This window comes from Mus musculus, chromosome 1 (assembly GCF_000001635.26).
Source record: "Mus musculus strain C57BL/6J chromosome 1, GRCm38.p6 C57BL/6J".
Taxonomy (NCBI): domain Eukaryota; kingdom Metazoa; phylum Chordata; class Mammalia; order Rodentia; family Muridae; genus Mus; species Mus musculus.
In genome coordinates this window covers 174,142,129-174,162,923 of record NC_000067.6, presented here as the reverse complement: position 1 = coordinate 174,162,923, position 20,795 = coordinate 174,142,129, and the positions used below count along the sequence as shown (strand labels likewise).

General features: G+C 36.9%; 1 protein-coding gene and 2 pseudogenes across 2 annotated transcripts; all 3 read right to left on the bottom strand.

The window, feature by feature from the left end:
• Nucleotides 1-3,156: 3,156 nt before the first annotated feature.
• On the bottom strand, nucleotides 3,157-4,202 carry Olfr420 (olfactory receptor 420). Its single transcript, NM_146305.2, has one exon. It carries the CDS (start codon nucleotides 4,147-4,149, stop codon nucleotides 3,184-3,186), a length of 966 nt encoding a protein of 321 aa, NP_666417.2. The 5' UTR covers nucleotides 4,150-4,202; the 3' UTR covers nucleotides 3,157-3,183.
• A 6,191-nt stretch (nucleotides 4,203-10,393) lies between these two features.
• Olfr421-ps1 (olfactory receptor 421, pseudogene 1) lies at nucleotides 10,394-11,443 on the bottom strand (annotated as a pseudogene). Its single transcript, NR_047667.1, has one exon. The product of NR_047667.1 is annotated as an olfactory receptor 421, pseudogene 1, transcript variant 1, non-coding (transcript).
• On the bottom strand, nucleotides 19,843-20,734 carry Olfr258-ps1 (olfactory receptor 258, pseudogene 1; annotated as a pseudogene).

The following is a 20,795-nucleotide window of genomic DNA, read 5'->3' as shown; positions in this document are numbered from 1 at the left end:
CTGCATGTTCCCTGGTTGGTGACTTCATCTCTGTGACCCCCCACGGGCCCAGTTTAGTTGAATTTGGAGGTCTGCTTGTGGTGTCCTTGGCCCCTCCAGCTCGTTCACTTCTATCTTCCACAAGACTCACAGAGCTCTGTCTTATGTTTGGCTGTGTCTGTTTCCATTCATTGCTTGATAAAGCATCTCAGGAGACAGATATGCTAGGTTCCTGTCTGAAAACACAGCTGAGTAGCCAGGCATGGTGGCACACGCCTTTAATCCCAGCACTTGGGAGGCAGAAGCAGGCAGATTTCTGAGTTCGAGGCCAGCCTGGTCTACAAAGTGAGTTCCAGGACAGCCAGGGCTATAGAGAGAAACCTTGTCAAAACAAAACAACAAAAAACAAAAAACCACAGCTGAGTATCATTAATAGTGTCAGGCATTGGCTTTCTCACCTGGGATGGGAGAGGCTCCCAGGAGCCTACAGAGGTGACCCAAGTTGAGATTCCTACCAGTGGGTGGTAGAGAGATTAAGTGGCCACCTCCTATAATCAGGTGGGTTATCCAGTGGAGGGAGGGGGACATCTATCTACACACAAATATTCAACGCAAATTTTGTTCTACCTATAAAATGATAGGTGTAAAGATGGAGCAAGTTAAGGAAATATTCATCCTTTATTTCTTTCGATATAGGAGACAGTGCAGTGTCTTAAGAAATGAATATGTAATAAGTAGAAAATTGCACTGTTAGTATCACAAAATACAAATACAAGCATGAATTTATAGTTATTTTATTTTTACAAGAATATTGTGTTAATAAATTTAGTGAAAACTTTTTGTTAAACAAGTATGCTTAAAGTGAACAGAGAATGTTTTAGTAGCTCTCACTATCTCCAAGAAAGAAACCATGTGTCCTGAATTCTGTGTACCTATGAAGGTTGTATTTACAAAGCTCCATTAATGTTACCACACCACAAGTTTTAACTCCTTCATTTCCTATATTTTTCTTCTGAGAAAAGTATACAGATAAGAATTAGCTAAATCAATTTCTAAAGTCATTGTTGTTGCAATATAAAAGTAAAAAATGTGGTGGTCAGAGAAGGATATGGAATAATTTTTTTATGCAACAGTGAGTCGTAAGTATCACTTTAATAACAATACTGCAACAAAGGATGGCAAGGTGTTTGTTAAGAACTTAAAGAGAATTAAAGACCCAATGTTTCCCTGAAAATTTTGTGAAATCACAAATTTCAAGCGAACACACAGACTTAGAATGTGTAATAATAAGTGAAATCACACATTTTCAGAAACAACTGACGACACATATAGTCCAAGACTATTGCCTGAATCCCTGTGTTGTTTTACTCTCATTCCAATAACAGAGGATGCTGTGGAGTCTTGTTTGACCTCTTCGACCCACAGCATAAAACTTTTCTCATTTTCATCCCTTTCCTTTGCATATAAATGGCATTAGCTGTTGAAATGTAAACCCTTCCTTTTTACTTTTGCCTTTCTATAAAAATGTAAGAATTAAGGTGAAAGACTGATGTACAGAAACAAGGATAGTGGGCTGACGACTACAGGGTTTGCGTTGGTGGAAGGAAGAGAGGTAAGAATTTGTCGGTATAAAAGAATAATGAGCTTCATCCCACCCACATTGACATGTATGTCCCAGACAAAATTATTCCTTATGAAACATGTATGGCAAGTTTTGTCAGCAAAGGAAGTCCACCACACTGTACCATAAAGAATATGGAATTTTTAAAGCCAAGGAAAGAAAGGGCTTGTATGTACATTTCTGTTCATTATGTTGGCCTGTTAGCTACAACAATCAAAACTTAGTGTGATGATGTTGGTTATTTAGTTCAATAGATATTTATTATATGCATTGCTCAATATGCATGGCATATGAGAGTACACTAAAAACAAAGATTAAATTTTAATTCATTAGAACCCAAGGAGCTAAAGGGATCTGCAACCCTATAGGTGGAACAACATTATGAACTAACCAGTACCCCAGAGCTCTTGACTCTAGCTGCATATGTATCAAAAGATGGCCTAATCGGCCATCACTGGAAAGAGAGGCCCATTGGACACGTAAACTTTGTATGCCCCAGTACAGGGGAACGCCAGGGCCAAAAAGGGGGAGTGGGTGTGTAGGGGAGTGGGGGTGGGTGGGTATGGGGGACTTTTGGTATAGCATTGGAAATGTAAATGAGCTAAATACCTAATAAAAAATGGAAAAAAAACTGATAATTGTTGTATAAGCTAACTCAGTGGTTATTGATCAAAATACAAATAACTAATTTATAGGTTAGGGTTGTTCTTTAATTCTATACATAGTGGCACAATAGAGAGAATTTTGTCTTATGAAGATTTTATACTTAGCATATTCTCAAGAAGCAACTTTTGTTTTTTTCACTTTTGAGACAGGATCTCTCTATGCAGCCCTGGCTAACTTGGAACTCTCTAAATAGACCTGGTTGGCCTTGAACTCACAGAGATGTGCCTGCCTCTGCCTCTCATGTTCTGGGATTCAAGGTGTGAGCCTCTACAGCAGGTTTGTTGACATCCCTGTTTGTTGTTCATTTAAACTGAGAGTCAATCGCTTAGTCTCATGTATTCTAGATCAGCACTCTAACAACTGAATTTCAGTCCAAGTATTCAAATGACTGTTTAGGTTATGTTAAAAGTAAAGTGTTTCCCAGGGTAACTTCAGCAAAATTAAGTTACTGCACATAACTTGAGTGGTATAACGTTCAACTGATGAAATGACATTCAAAAATATGTTGGATTGGATAAAGACTAAAAAGAAGCTATTAAGTTTAGGGACTGGGGAGATGGGTTAGTTAGCTAAAATGTTTGCCATTAAACGAGAGCTGGTCCAGCACCTGCGATGTGGAAACAAATGAATTCTTAGGCTTGCAGCTAGTCAATTCAGCTAATGGGTAAGCTCCTGATTCAGTGAAAGACCTTGTGTCAAAAATTAAGGTGGAGAAGAATACATCTAATGTTTATTTCTGAACTTATCACACATGAACACATGCATTCTCCATACATATACACAATAATCTAAGTTAATTGTTTATAAATTTTGTGTATTAGGGATATTTAGGAATCAAGGTTCAGTAAAAGGCTGATAAAACTTTTCTGAGAAGTGAGAATGAAAGAGAACCAACATGTCCCTCTGAAGAAGAGATGTTAAGGGAGGTTTCTGCTCTTGCCAATTAAGATGCCAGCTTGACCTATGTGCTTTTTTATGGCTTCTTTTATTTCTTTGTTCCTAAGGCTGTAGATGATGGGATTGAAGAAGGGGAATAGAACTGCAAAGGCCAGAGCAATGGCAGTGTCCCAGAACAAGGAGTAGGTAGCAGAGAAGCGAAGATACATGAGAGCCACACTACCAAAGAAGAGCAAAAAGACAGTAAGGTGCGAGACGCACGTGGAAAATGCTTTACGGCGGCCTTCAGCTGAACGGATGCGCAGAATCACAGCCACAATACCAACATAGGACATGAAAATGAGCATCACTGCCGTAATTATCTCCACAGCATGGACAATATCTACCACCTGAATCATGACGATGGTGTGGGTATCTGTGCAGGCCAGGCGCAGCACCGGGAGGAAGTCACAGAAGATATGCTCAAGGTGATTAGAGCCACAAAAAGGAAGTGTGGAGATCCAGGCAATCTCAGGGAGGGGTGTGAGAAAGCCACAGACACAGCAACCGAGGGTCAGCTGGGCACACAGTCTGGAAGTCATGATGGTAGGATAATGAAGAGGGCTGCAGATAGCCAGGTATCGATCAAAGGCCATAGCTGTCAAGAGACAAACCTCACTGATGCCTGTGGAATGGAAGAAATACATCTGCAGGACGCAACCATTCAACGTAATACTCCTTCGTTCACTAAGCAGGCTAGAGAGCATCTTTGGGATGGTGGCAGTGGTGTACCATATCTCCAGGAAGGAAAGGGCACTGATGAAGAAGTACATGGGTGTGTGGAGGTGTGCGTTGAGCTGGACCACTGTGATGATAACCAGGTTCCCAACGATAATGAAAGCATAGATGAAGAGCAGTGGGATGAAGCAGATGACAGAATCTCCCCAGGAGCAAGGGAAAGCAGAAAAAATGAACTCCTGAGCAGTGGTCCAATTGGAGAACCCCATCTCCAAGTGAGAAATGAAAGTGTCAACAACTCCCAGAGCACTCAAGCTTTTCAGGAAGTGTCCACTATAGTTCTGTGGTAAAACACACTGACCAAAAGCCAGGCTTTGAGAAGACACTTGCACTGTGGATGTAGAGGAAGAGAAATAAATAATGACATCATATGTACTCCACAATGGTGTACAATCAAATAAGTTATACAACTTGTGTTTAGACATTTTCAAATACTAGCACAAATCAGAATTAATGGGTTGTCAAAGCTGACTCTTGGTGCTGTTACTAAAAGTTTTATTCAGGAGGTCCGAGGTAGAACCTGAAAATTTGCAGGCAAATGATCAGAAATCCTGATGATCAGAAAATCATATTTTAAAACCATCATGCTTAGACATCTGGAGGAAAACCTGAAGAAATGGGAATTAAAAAAAAATGATGCTCATTCTGAATTCAAATCTTATGGATTCCCAAATAGAATTCTTGCTTTCAGATCAGTGCATCTGACTCTTAACACGTGATCTGGAATGTTTTTTTCCCTTTCATCAAAAGTAGATTATTTTCATATAGTATATTCTGATTATGGTTTTTCCTCTCCTTAATTCTCTCAGTTCCTTCCTTCTTCCCCACCCATCTTAATCTTTTTGTCTCTTGTTAGAAAACAAACAGGTATCTAAGGGACAATAATAAGCCATCACTGGGGATTTCTACCCATCTTTCTTCCCTTTCTTCTAATTATCTCACCTCTTTATATGTATTATGCTTAATATGGTTCATAAGATGAACTACACTGGTGTCTTTGTGTTGTTCGTTATTTAAAGGACGTACCACTCTTTTTACTCTTATCTCATTTTCGTCTTATGTAAGAGAGACTTGAGGGTGCTTTAAGTTGGAAGTCTTTGATAAAAATGACAGTTTGTGAGAATTGAATATGCTAAGCTGTCAGTATAGGGCTGCCTTGATAATTTTGTGGGGCAGCTCAGTGGGAAGGGAGAGCTGTAGATTGACTTTGTTAGAACACACCCTAGTACAAAGCATTGTCCTAGTAACTGACTCTCTTCTCACAATAATTTATTTCACCTCTATGGTTTATTTTTCTGTCAGTATCAAATATGTTCATTTGGAGGACACTGCATTTCTACTTAAGACTATTTCTTCACATAAAGATTTTTCTAGTGCCATGGATAATCATTCTCTCTATTTTCCCAATCACTTTAAATAAATTACCTATTTTCGGCTTCTTATATTAGTTTCCACTCATCTCCATAGGCCAGGTATTTTAATTTTTTTTATCCCCCAAGTATATAAATAACTCAAAATTCTGCTCTCCTTTTATTTTCTCATCTCTATCCCTTTCCATTCAGAAGAGTCATTTTAATTCAATGTTTCATTTCTTCAAGATTCCCAGTACCCAGTTCCCTTTGGCCTTTGTTCTTTTATATTAACAACAATTAATCTCTGGTCTGACTCTCTATCTTGGTCCCACATTGACTCTCCTCTCAGCCCGAGGAGTTTTATAGTTACCCAGTGTTTAAGCACCACCGATTGTGTCCCAAGACCATCCCCCTGAAAAAAATCACACCAAGTATCTAAACCTCAGGACCTCAGAGTGTAGCTGCATTTCACACACAGCATCTCAAATGGACTTGAGTTAAAATAAGGCCATTAGGGTTGATGCTACTCTGCATAGACTGGTGTGTCTGTGAGAAAATACTTGGACGTGTGTGTGTGTGTGTGTGTGTGTGTGTGTGTGTGTGTGTGTGTGTGTGTGTGTGTGTAAAAGTTGAGGAAGATTCCAGGAAAGATGGGCATTTATTACCCAAGCAGACGGGCCTCAGAGAAGAAAAGCCTTAAGTGCAACCTTCTGGTTCTACCTTCTAAACATCTGTAAGAGGAGACTCTCTTTCCAGAAATATCTGTTTCTTATTTCCTTTCAACATCTGTTTGTTTCCTAACCAAGTTCAAGGGTTTCGCCTTTGCATCTCTGCTTACTCTATTGCTTATGATATATGTATGTATATGGTAGGAGAATCTGAGTTCTTATCATATCTGTGCTTATCTGTATCTATCATCTATCCTATTTATCCACCATCTCTCTCTCCCCCTCTCTCTCCCTCTCTTCCTCTCTCTCCACCTCTCTCCCTCTCTCTCTCTCCCTCTCCTTCTCCCTCTTTCTTTCTCCATCTCTCTCTCTCTCTCTCTCTCTCACACACACACACACACACACACATATCTATCTGCCTATACATACATGTTAATTATTTAGAATGTTTTCCTATTTTTCCTGATTTTTAAAAAAATGCACATAACTGTATTTTTAAATATAAATATTGATGTCCTCAACAGTAACTAGCATGTCTTCTAACTCTGGCCTTCAGAGCATGGTTCTAAAATGTGGATTTGACACTTGCTCAAGAATGCAGCTTCCAAGTAGACCCAGACCTTTCTGTAATCTCTAAATTCATGCTGTTATGCCACAGAAAGCATGGGGAGAACCTGACCAAAAGCAGCAATTTTCATCTTTACCTACTGAATCTATCCTTGTACAAATTTCTCTTGTGATGAGTCTAGTACAGTTGTCAGTGACATCAACTTTCTAAACCTAGGGTAACATTTCTGAAACATGTCATAAATCCAAACCAGTTCCTGTCTGTATAAAAGTTAAAGCAGCCCTTTGTATAGAGAAACCTGCTAATTCGAACCTTTTTATGTTGTACTGGCTCAGCCCAGAATATTCTTTCAAATCTTTCAAAAGCCATCTCAAAGGCTATTCACAGTACCTAGAGACCCAGCGGTACCACCCTCTGCTTTAGTGTGTGTGTATTGCTGTTTTGTTTTGATTTTTCCCTAAGTGTCTTCCATCTCCCCTCCAAATAGTTAATCCACTGACCTTGCTGCTGTTGGAGTCCAAAATCAGAATAAACATGAATGAAGACTCTACCTTTGCTACACTGATGTTTGTGAAGTCTCTAACTGCCATGAGAGAACCAACTTCCTTCACGATGCTTTCACCTGAGTCCTCTATCTAAGCTCAATTTCTTTCATAAAGTCAGTGATAGACAATCTGAGTCTCCTTTGTGGATCTTCTCCCCCTTTCTTCCCTTCTTTTGTTCTTTAAATGAGTAAAATGATTGACTCTCTTGGGAATTGTACATAAATGATTCAAGACTAGGAGAAAACAATTGTACCCATAATGGCTTCAGTTGGGAAAAAAACAGTTCAGGCTAGTAATTAGGAGAATCTCAGGCCTAAGGATCCCTGGTTCATTTCAAATGGGCTTGGGAGCTTGAGACATGAGAATAAGTTTACTCTTCGGTTTATATTTACTCCTCCCTTTTCTGTGACTCTCTTAACAGTGCTGATGTTTTAGTGAATCAAAATGAGGAAGATCTAGGACTCAGATTTGCATGGTGTTGGTACTGTCAGGGAGATGCATGGAACAATGAAAAGAGGAGTAATTGTATACTTAAATATTGGTGGCATCCCATTTATACATAATGACAAATCTAGTAAATATACTAGTTGCATTGTTGTGTGTATTGCTGTTTTTACTGAAAACTCATAAATTGTGATATTTAACATTTATAAATTATAATATACCATGGTACACTGTTCTTTTAGATTTTAAAACATTATAAGATCAATTAAATATATAGACACTTTTCCCCCTCCAGAGAAAAATAATAATAATGATTTACACTGATTTTAAATTGATTTTGAAAAAAAAAAACAAATGTTCAAAGAATCAGGATCCTCACAAAATATACAATATCCTCTAGAGTAAACAAATATGAAGATTATGACAGCACTCTTCTAAAGGGTGCATTTCAGAAACCAAGTCCCATTCACAAAATTAATTGCTATATTTGTTTTGAATCTCAGGGCACTCATGGGGATCTCAGACATTGCTCTAACTAAAAGTTGTTCTCATCTGCTACAACTAAATGAGATTTCCTTTCCATGCAGGAAAGCCACTACTAAAGTTATGTATAAATGGAAAACTATATTTCCTGCATAAGAATAGATTACTTTGGAGACAGTTAAGTAAAAATGCACGCTACATCATTATCATAAAGATGCATCAAAATAAAAACCATAGAGTTGTCAAAACTAAAATAAAAAATTGAGAATAAAAATTAACAGAAGAATAAGCAGATGAATAGTCATTATAAATACAAGTTTACATATTAATAGTTAAATAACCAAATAAAAATTAAACATTAAGGAAAAGGAGAGTAGAAGCAGGTTTGGAGCCATATGAATTAATAAACAGAGAAAAGATATGTGTAGGAAGAGTGTGAATGTACAGAAGCTAGCAGTGAAGATCTGGTGTAGTTATCATATTGGACAAGGGTCTAGGTAAAGAAATATTGAGATCTCTAAAGCACACTATGTACTTCAGTGTTTCCTCATTATTGGCACTTTCTCTGCCATTATCCCCTTACTCAGACAAATTTTCATCAACCTTGATTAGCTCCAAGTGCTCATCACCCCAGTCTTCATTATCACCCTCTACTAGACCCCACTTCTGATCTGCCCAGACTCCATCTTCAGGCTGTTCTTCCCTTTCCACATAGAGCTGAGGTTCTTCACCACTTGTGATTTCCCGTTCCCCATCTCTTGACTGTTTGCTCCATCTTTCTTTAATTTTCCTTCTCCTGAAGCTTTCTAGTACCCAACCCACTGTGTTTTATCTGGATCAGCTTCTTCTCAATATCCCATAGGCCATCTCCATTACATTTTAAAGTCTTGAAAGAGGATCCAGCTGTCCAGTCATAGAACTGAAGCCATTTTTGTCTTGGTGAAAAGTATTCTCATACTCAATAATGTTTAGATAACATCACAATAGAAATAGGAGGAGGAAGAAAAAGAAAAGGAGGGAAAACTAAAGAAAGAGAAAGAGTAACTTAAGGAGGATATATCACTGAGATAAGGCAGCTACCCTGGGCAAGCCTAACTATGAAACAGTATGTCCTAGGACTGTCCATTAGCTCCTCAATAGCCAAGTAAGAGAAATATCAACCTAGATGTATGAGACAGGAAGTTGCCTATTGCCTACAACCCACTGAGAGTACACTTGTTGCAAGGTTATACATTTATACTTTTTCTAGGAATGTATAATTCACATTATACTTTTTATAAGAATATAATTCAACATATCAGAATCTTTTTTTAGTTACACTACAACTTCATTTTGCAAATGATCAGATCAATAGGCTCCACAAAATACAGAGATCAGATTGAAACTATAGACCTGATATTATGCCACAAATTACATTCATGCGTTTGTTGTACAACTGTTTATGTAGCCAATGTTTTATCAGTTATGATAAATATATTCAAATTTTTATGTAATATATAACTTCTTGACATTTATCTTGAGACAATATTTTAGAAAAGGAATTTTATGCAAGAATATAACTTAACTGGATTTATAAGGACAATAATACAGAGAAATATAAAATTTCAAAATAGAGAAAATGTATAGCACATCACTATAATATTTTACAATTAAGCTATAGTAAATATTAGGTGGGTACATAAACCTTAGTATAAAATTCCCGGTTTTACAAATATAAGCTATGAAGTCACATATGCTTAATATTAAATATTCTACTTCAAAATTATGTGTTTTGCACTTCAGTCAAAAGGAAACATGAAAAATATTTTAGAGTGATAAATGAAATACATGTATTTATATTCTCAGTTTACTCATATTGACTTTATGTAAAGATCAATTTCCTTTTATAGTGTTTGACACAATACCAAATAGAGCCTATGATGTCCTGCTGATGAAATTTTACAGTCACAGCACATGGATATATGTGTCTTAAACAATTAGATTAGTAACTGGAAAGGAAACAAAGTTGTAAGTGAACATCTACAGGTTAGATGCAAGGAAGGTTTTCTTTTTTGCCAATGTTTGTTATAAGGTTTTGGTTTATTAATAACTCAACAACAGAGAGAGGCATTGCAACATGAGTTGGTAAAAATGCTAATGTTATTGTAAAGATCTTAGTGAAGATTACAGTGGCCAAGAATCTGACTCAGAAAAGGGATACCCATAAATGTTCTTCATAGTTTTACACTTAACTATTCTGAAATGAATATATATTTATTTGTCAGTGGTTGACAAAGTTAAGACAAAACATGTTAATTTCATAATCTTGGTGATTTCTCAGCAGATAGAATTTATATGACCATCTATCAGCTCATTGGAGAAAGTAGTTGATCAATTGCATAATCTTTGAAATTGCAGTCATTCTTCAGCATCAGGTTTTTAGAAAAGGATCTTTAACTTTAAAAGGCAGTAGTATAAATTACCTATGTGATTCATTGGATACTTTTTGAGTACAAATGAGTTTGTTAATTGCATCTTTCATGTCCTTATTTCTCAGGCTGTATATAATAGGATTGAAAAGAGGGGCAAACACAGAAAATGTAAGAGCAATGGTGTTGTCTCAGAATGGTGTATAGGTGGCAGAGAATCGAAGATACATAAGGGCCACACTGCCAAAAAACAAGAGGAAGACAGCAATGTGGGCAGCACAAGTGGAAAAAGCTTTTTTGCGACCTTCTGTTGAAGAGATGCTCAGGATAACAACAATAATTCTTATGTAAGAAAGAGAAATAATCAGACTTGTGATCAGAATAGCGAGAGCATGTATCACATCTTGAACCAAGATCACTGAGGCATCTGTACAGGCTAACTTCAACAAAGGGGTGAAATCACAGAATATCTGAGTGATTTGATTGGGGCCACAAAAAGGTAGAGTAGAAATCCACACAATCTCAGGTAGAAGGATGAGGAAGCCAAATACACAAGAACCAGCAGTGAGCTGAGCACAGAGCCTGGGTGTCATGATGTTTGGGTAGCGGAGTGGATTACAGATGGCAACATACCTGTCAATAGCCATGACAGTCAGAAGGGTCCCTTCGGTATTTCCAAGTGAATGGAAGAAGTACATCTGCAAGAGGCAGCCAATGAAGGAAATGGTCTTTTGCTCACTGATCAGATTGGAGAGCATCTTAGGTATGGTAGCTGTTGTATACCACATCTCAAGAAATGAGAAGATACTTATGAAATTGTACATGGGATTATGAAGACGAGTGTCCAACCTTACAGCAAAAAAGATCATCAGGTTTCCTGTCACAATAAAGATGTAAATGAACAGTAGAGGAAAAAAGTACAGGAGGCCACCATTCTTGAGCTGGGGGAACCCAGTGAAGACAAACACAGTCACGGTAGATAGGTTTCCATTCTCCATATCACCATCTGAGTGACCTGTGAATGAGGGAAAAGCCACACTCAACTCACATGGAAGAAATTCAAAGCAGTACACATGTAAATATTGGGGCTGTCACAACAGATGGCTGAGGACCTGATTTCAGGTTCATAGTGTCCATGTAGAAGTGCTGGCTGTTGACAGCCATACTTATAATCCCAGTGCTGGGATGTGGAGACAAGAGGACCACAGAAGTTTGATAGCCAGCCAGATAGCCACATGGGTGAAATTCAGTTTCAGTGAGAGTACCTGTCTGAAAAAAATGAGATAGGAAATGTTGGAAGACAACACCTGACATTGACCTCTAGTTTCCACTTGCATATGCATGAATACACATACTTAATTTGTGCACACACATGCAAGCATATACATACACATATGTAAATGTCACTATATATATATCCCTTTAGAGGGGACTTGTGATTTTCAGTTTTTAATATTCAAAACACAGAATAACTTGCCTATATCTCTACTTTTGTGTGAGAGTATTATAATGATTAATAGAGTGGATTCATGCCAAACATACTGAGCCTGAATTTTCATTCTGTCCACTATTAACTGGAGAGTTGGCAAGTTACCTAATCTCTCTGAGTCTTATGTCTTCCAGTGCGCATGAAAAGTATTTGTGTTTAGAAGTTTTAATCAAATAAGTTAATTTATGAAAGAACTCATTATTGATATTTATGGCATTTATTTCCTTTATAGATGGGCTGTGTGAGAAAATTATCCTAGATATTTCTCCTTCAGATTGTGATACTTTCAAAATAATTTATGAAGTAGTTTTTCCCCATTTTTGCTATTCAGAAACAATTTTGCCTTATGTATCCCTGCCATATCAATATCAAATAAGTGGAAATACCAGTCCTTAGGTTATAATGATATTTTGAATCAGACACAGAAGCCTACTATTCTTCGAAATGTTTTGCTATTGATTTCCAATAAACCATCATTCCTGTGTTTTCCACTTTTATAGCAACATTTTAAAGACTATTTGTTACTTAAATCATAATTTTATGCTTTTATGTGTTGACAGTCATGTTCATTGCTCGTTCTTTAAGTCTTCAGGAACACTAGTTAAGACCTGGTTCTTAATATCTGGTCAATACACACTTTCAGTTGAAGAAAATACTCTCCCATCACTTTCCATTGTCCCAAATTTCCATGTATAACATTCTTCATCTTCACTTTTTCATATTTCACTGTGGCAGTTTCAAAGTTCATCATGATATACACTATAGACTGTGGTGAGTTTTAACTGACTAACTCTGATCTATCCTGAAGTCACAATTCAGCACTTTTCTCTTAAGAAAAGGCCATTGACTGTTGCTAGTGTCATTTCCTCCACATATTTAAACACGCACACACACACACACACACACACACACACACACACACACACGAACACACAAACACACACACTTACACATACTCTCGCAGGCATGCATGCGTGCACATACATGCACATGTGCCCACACGTGTACTCCTTAGTTTTTCTTTTCACATTCATCCTCTATATGGTCTCTACCAGAATCCCGACACTGTTGCTGCAGGGTTTTTTTGTTTTGTTTTTGTTTTTTTTGTTTTTGTTTTTGTTTTGTCACTGGATTCTATTAGTGCATAGTTTACCCTCAGTAGAGATTAGACACTTGGAAATAGTTTATTTTCCGATGAAAACAACTTGAATTAATTGTAAAAAGCACAGTTAAAACAGGATAAATCTGTAAAGTAGGCAGATGGCAAGGGAAATTGTCATCACTTACACTCATGGAGTGGAGCACAGGATGAATAACTGATTACTATTGCTTATGTCATTCCGCAGAGCCTAGAGCTTGAAAGATGAAATTTCTCATATGGCCAAAACAAGATTCAATTTCCACACCTCTCAAAGCTCTCACAGTTTGAACCTTCAACAGTCAGTTACTGAGGGTCTTATGCCAAGTAAAAGAAATGAACACTCACCTTTGACCTCAGAAATGCCAAACTCACCTCTGTTAAATAGTCAGGTTTTTTTTTTTTTTTTTTTTTTTTTTTTTTTTTTTTTTTTTTACTCTGTCCCTGTGAATCTCTGTCCTTGTTCTTTCAGCACCTCTAAAAAGTTCTTATACGCATCCTTGGGTCCATCCTGAAGGGAATGTGAGTTCCAATGAGGTTTTATTCCCTCAAGAATACAGAGGAAACACTTCCCTCCTGGGGTCAAGTGGGAGATGAACTTGTTCTGTGCTTTCTGTTAATTGGATCCTTGGGTCAGGAGAGTCAGTGTTGAGAGGAGTCTTACAGATCCTGCTGAGCGTTGTCATACCCTTTATCAGTGTTGGGATTGAAAAAGCCATTCTCTATTTAGATATGACAGCAGGAACTGCTGGGCCAAAACAGCCATGCATGGATGCTGTTATTATTCTGTGTTGTAGAAAGAAAGAGGGAAGGAGGGTGAGGGCAGTATTGGAGGTGATTTTCTGACAAGGGCCATGAATAAATTAATGCATAGAATAGAAGGTGATTTCTATTAAAAAATTCATGTGTTAGAAAACCATGCATGTTTCAAAAATGAAAATGAAAAACTCCCTTTTTATTTTCTCAAAGGCTGCACGAAGTCTGTCTAAATTTGTTTTATTCATCTGCTGGATGCTTCCCATTTCTTATTTTTCACCAGAAAATGTGTCAATGGTTGATCTGTTTCCCCTATTCTATACTGTGTCTCCTACTCATTTTCTTCTTTTACTCCTATATCCCCCACTCCATTATTTCTCAAGGGGAGGCAGCACCAACAAATTATGGCTGCATTAAATTACCATCAAAATGGAATTGATTTTTCTCCATGGGAAGAATAATTATAATTAAACATTGTTTGTTCTAATATAATGACTATTTTGCCATTTAGAAGTAAATTTAATAAAGGTGTGTGTGTGTGTGTGTGTGTGTGTGTGTGTGTGTGTGTGTGTGTGTGTGTGTATTTGTGTATTATTGGGATGAGTGAAACGTAAAATAACTGGAAGACAGAGAGAAGAATTAGAGATCAGGTAGATGACCCTGAGATAAAAATGGAAAAAGAGATTGTATTTTATAATACATTAGTAACAATATATCACAGGAGAAGAGAATTTATTTTATACAGGAGACTGCCATAAGTAGGTAACAATACCAACAATGTAATAGGACTTATTTGTCTTTCAGTATACCTACTACTTTTAAAATTAAGGAACAAAAAAGACAAAACAAAATCTCAATTAATGAAACTTTAGGAGTAAACATTAACATGATTCAGGAAAGAATTTGTCTGTTGGTCTGTATATCTGTCTGTATACTATGTGTGTATATCTAAGGCTCATGGAGGGGGTTGGATATCCTGTGACTGCAATTACAGACACTTATGAGCTTGCATGTATATCCTGAGACCTGAACTTCCAGCCTCTAGAGGAGCAGCTCGTGCCCTTAGCTGTTGAGCTGAGCCTTCTTTCTAGTCACGTGTTATGGTTCGATGGTTTGTTTGTTTTGTGTTTGTTTTGTTTTCTTTTGTTTACAAAAGCATAGATTTACCTCTGATTTTGAGTCATTTTGTTTGACTTTTGTATGAGTAAAATAGAGGCCAGAATTTAATCTTCAACATGTGGATATCCAGTTTTTTCCAGTCTCGTTTATCAAAAAGGACTCACTTTCTTGAACGCATATGTTTGCCAATTCTGTTGAGAATCATTTGACTACAGAGGTACAGGTTTATTTCTGAACCCCCTGCTGTTTCCTTTTGGTCCTTGTATTTCTTTTAAGACAGTTCCATCCTACTCAGTTTACTGCAATTCTGAAGTTTGTCATAAACTCTACTGTGCTTCTATCATTTCGCTTAGGAATTGTTTTGTTCAGGTTTATTTTGTGGTCCCATATGAATTTTTTAAATTTATCTTCATTTCTGTGAAGGGTGACCATTTTCATACTTATTGTGAAATTTGTTCTTTGTTAATTTTGTACATGTATATAGATCCTTCTGATCTGTTACTCCTGATTCTTTCCTGATCTTCCCCAAACACTTTGCCCCTTCTTCTCCCTACAAATTCCTTTACCACATCAATGGCTTGTGGCGATTAGTTTCTTTGTTTGTTTGTTTTGAGACCATCTGTGCGATCACATGTTTGAAACTATCCACTGAAGCCTGGTGGGCTCTTCAGTACAACTGAGGACAATGATCACCCTGCCCTCACAGTCTAGTAGGCAAAAGTTCAGCAAGGATATTTCAAGATTTTGGAAACTGTCTCCAATCTATGTTTGATTGTTGATATGTCTAGTCTTGTGTAGGTCCATTGAAGGTAGCCTTAGATACTGCGTGATCACAAGAGCACTGTCTATGTCTTACCCATAGGATGATAGCACTTCATAGTTCTTTTGCTTATTTTTTCAATCTTACATTCTTTTTTACTGTGATGGTTCCCTGAGACTTAGATAGAGTAGTACAAGTGTCATGTATAGGGATGCACACGGCAGTCTCTTATTCTCCCCACCATGAAATACCAAGGATCTTTGTGTTACCAGCATTCTATACAAATCCACACTGCTTCTTTCATGAAGGGTTGGAAGACCATTTGTCTCTGGGTATAAATATAACACTTGTAAAGCACTTTGGCAGCAAGTCAATTTAGATAAACAGTAGGGAATTGGCTCTGAGGGAACAAATACTGCTTTAGCCATGTTTTTCTTTTTCTAAAAAGCTAGGTTTACAACACTAGGCATGAATTCTATTTCATGTTCTTAAATTAAATAAAAAGGTAGCTGGTTACCCATAACAGCCATGCCACTGTTAGATCAGTGGACATTTGTGGTGTGACAGGTGGCTGTTGTAGTTTCTAGGGATAACAGTTGAATCAAGTTGTTGATGCTTATTTTGTCCCAGCAGCATATATAACACCGTTTGTCACTGTGAAATATAGATAGCATGGAGGAAGCTTCCATTTGTTATGAGAGTTTTAATTATTTCTTTTTTATAACACATGAATGTAAGATTCCCCCTATGTTTGTGTATGTCCTCTTAACTTTTCTTTTAGTCCCATTTATTTATTTATTTATTTATTTATTTATTTATTTATTTATTTATTTATTCATTCACTTTACATCCTGATTGCAGCTTTCCTCCCTTCTCTCCCCCTAGTCTCACCCTCACAAGTCTTTCCTCCATGACTCCTTCCTTTCCCTAAGAGAAGGGGAAGCCCTCCTTGGGTACTACCTTGCTCTAGGATATAAAGTCACCACAGGACCAAACACATCCTCCCCTTTTCAGGCTCCACCAGGCATCTTGGTTAAGGCATCAATAATATTTTGTACTTTTTTTCTGAAAGGAGATTTTACTTCCTTAGTTATTATTTCCTTTTTTAATATATATTTCAATTTTTTTAGTTTCTTGGGACCATATTGCTTTTAGCTAAGTTTTATTTTTGTTTTGGCTTTGAGAATTGAGCCAATGGTCATGAACATACTAGCCAAGAGCTTTCCCACTGACTATCTTCCATCATACCTGGCAATACATCATAATTTCTCTTAATGACATAAATTTAAGAATTCCAGAATAAGAAATGACTGGATGCAATATCAAGGAGAATAGGAGGATACAAGTACTCTGATCAGGAAAATGGGGGAAAAAAGAAGCTCTAAGTAGGGATGTTAGAGGAAAGTAAATATGGGGTGAGAAAGGGGAAAAATAAAAGAAAGAATATACAAAAAAGTCCTAAGTAATCATATGATTAACTATCTTCCTTAAAAATACCTAGAAAACACATAAGTCTGCATATTCCTACACATTTGTAGTTTAAGTGAAAATTTCTCATTTGGGTTTATGGGAACCCTCTATGAGCCAAAGACCACCCAACAAAGCCTCAATACCAGGTATAAGAAACTCTCATTTGAGTTATTGCTTAGACTTGTCCAAGAGACTCCCAACATGTTACAGACCATTGCTATTGACCTTTGTTCCCCCCAGAGGTAGAAGGTGAGTCCTTATGGCTGAACACACCATACACTTCAGATATAAGGTCCAGAGGTCTCTACACTGGAACTTACTGAATGCCTCCTCCTTGAAGACTAGTGTTCATGGTAGAAGAAGGCACCATGCAAGCTTGCAAAGGAGAAAAGCAACCAAAGTCCTATCCTGCAATGATGCCTAATAACCACAATGACCAGAATTACACTATTACTCTTTTTGGAAATGAACACTCTTTAATTGGACGTAAGACTTGCTCAACCAGAAATAAATCATTTCTGTTACTAGAAACCTAGCCAACTACTCAGGGCTACTGAAGTCATGGATCTCTGAGGCAAACTAACTTCATTACTAAACTAGCATAAATAACATAAATAGCATAAACTAACTATATGCTAAATATTTGTTCTTATACCCACAGACAAGTATAGTGCTCACCCATAATCAAGAAAACGTCTCTTTGTAGCACACAGAAACCCACAGTCCAACAAAATGAGGAGCTGTAAGGTCTACTTCACATAGATATATTTACAAAGCAAAATCCTGCACCTATGGCTCAGAGAACATTGCAAAAGGAGGGCCAGAAAAATTGCAAGAGCCAGTTGTTGTGAGATTGATTCTCCTATTAGAGTCAGAAGCTGCATCCATACTGTCTCATCATCATGACAGCATAAACATGAGCAGAATGGGGGCAATAATAGATATACTAGTAGAAACTAGGGAAAGCCCACAAGACCTGAATTTTACACAAAGAAATACAGAAAACTAACGGATGCAGAAAGTGAAAGAAATGGTGTTCCTCAGGGACACTCATATCAATTGGTTACCCAATACCAAATGGTCAGTCCTGAAACATACTTACAGGCAACATTTATACAGAAATCATGTAATATTAAAAATATATATGCATATATGTATGTAATATTTTAAGAAAAGGCCATGAACTTGAAAGAGACCAAGAAGGGGTATGTAGAAGGGTTTGGTTTGGGGAAAGAGAAAAATAGAGGCGAGATACTAAGATTAAAATCTCAAAAGTTAAATTAGTAATAAAAATGAAAATATAAGTTATGCTTTTAAAAATGACTATATGAAAATATAGGAAAACACTTCAAAATACTCTAAGAAAGATTTTTATCTTCATATAGGAAACAAAATAAAAAATGAGTTACAAATGATATATAAATCTAAAGCGCTTTTGCTTAGCAAAGCAGTCATCAGTGGAGTGAAGAAGTAACCTGTAGAATGGAAGGAGAGACCTTCCAAATACCTGCCAAAGACTTAATATGTATGCTACTTGGGGAACTTGAAAAAAACCCACATAATAACAAAAAACAATAATAATAATAATAATAATAAACCAATCCAATAAAAATAAGAAAATATATAGACAGCTACCAAAATAATAAAATTAGCATAAAATTATATGAAAATTCTCTCAGTTATGATCAGGAAGTGCAAATAAAATTTCAGTTTGGTACCATGCCATGACTGTTAAAAAGTTGATTTTGAAAAATTACAATTAAGTAAATGATATCCTAAAATTCCTGATGAATCTCTAGAGGAAAAACAAAAACAAAACAAAACAAAACAAACAAAAAAACAGGTACTGCACTGGCCATGTAAAAGTAAGTTAATACAGCCACCATGAAGGTAGTATTGGAGGTTTCCTAAAACCTAAATATATCTATCCATTTGTGCTTCCATCCTTCTGTCTGTGCTGTCCTGTCTGTCTGTCTTTCAGCTATATAGCTACTAGTATTTTTATCAACCAATCTATCATCTGTCATACATCTATATTTTATCAATCTATCACCTATCTATATCTATCATTTATCCATCTATCTTCTATTTATAATTATGTATTTTTCATCTATATTCTCTCTCTCTCTCTCTCTCTCTCTCTCTCTCTCTCTCTCTCACTCTCTCTCTCTCTGTCTCTCTCCCAGATATCTATCTGTCTGTCTATCTATTGTGGAAAATATGATTCTATATTGCATCATTATCTAATCAGGTAATTCACAATTCATAAACAGGTTTTTTACATCTAAGATATTTTGCAAAAAGGCATCATACCTCATAGTACAGTGTATCTCTAGTTAAGCTATATCATCCTACTCTCAAAAGCAATGAACAAGATTTTTTATTCTATTCTCAAAAGCAATGAATAAGATTTTTAAGAAACACCCTATAAACAGAAATTAAACTACTTTATTACATTCAGAACAAATTTTATGATGACACAGAGAATAATAGTATGCTTTCATATTAGCAAAACAAAAAGTCAGTTGACAGATTTCAATGTACCAACGAGCTAGTTATAGATAAAGGAATACCATGTTTCTAATGTATTAAATACATACTTTAAACAATAACAAAGAACCTGTGGCTGAAATTTAACTTTCAGATGTGTTCAAAACTTTGTGAAGGCAGAAGAGCCTTTTAATTGCATTCTCCATGTCCTTGTTTCTAAGACTATAAATGATGGGGTTGAAGAAGGGAGCAAGAACAATAAACATCAGTGCAATTGCTGTCTCTAAAACCGGGAGATAAGTGGCATTGAAACGCAAGTGCATGAGTGATACACTGCCAAAGAATATCAGAAAGACCATGAGGTGACCAGCACAGGTAGAAAAGGCCTTTTTCCTACCCTCAGCAGAAGGAATTCTCAGGATCATGATGACAATTCTTACATAGGACAGAGCAATGGTAAGAACAGTGATGATAATGGCTACTGCGTGGATCACGTCCTCAATGACAATCACAGAAGTGTCTGTGCAGGCTAGGCTCAGCACAGGGACCAAGTCACAGAAGATCTGATGGATCTGATTCGGTCCACAGAAGGGCAGAGTAGAAATCATCACACTCTCAGGAAGCAAGATGAGGAAACCGAATATGCAAGAGGCTGCAGAGAGCTGAACACAGAGTCTGGGTGTCATGGTCATCTGATAGCGAAGAGGGTTGCAGATGGCAATGTATCTGTCAACAGCCATGCTGATCAGCAAAATTCCCTCTGGATTTCCCAATGAGTGAAAGAAATACATTTGCAAGAGGCAGCCGGTGATGGTGATGGACTTCTTTTCATTGACAAGATTGGACAGCATCTTTGGAATGGTAGCTGTGGTGTACCAGATCTCCAGAAAGGAAAAAATATTTATAAAATTATACATGGGATTATGAAGATGGCTGTCCAGCCTTACAGCAAAGAAAATCAATAGATTCCCAATGACAATGAAAGTATAGATGAAAAGCAAAGGGAAGAAGTACAGCAGGCTGCCATCCTGGAGCTTTCTGCAGAAGAAAAGAATACACATCACTCATGAGAGGCAGAGAAGAAAATAAACATGAAGCTATCATAGGGAGTAATTGTGTTTGCGCATGCTTTATTTACTTTCTTGCTATTCAGAATAGTGACTGC

Bases quoted from the DNA above. Each gene is read 5' to 3' on its own strand.
- Olfr420 (NM_146305.2), bottom strand. From the start codon at position 4,149: ATGGGGTTCTCCAATTGGACCACTGCTCAGGAGTTCATTTTTTCTGCT.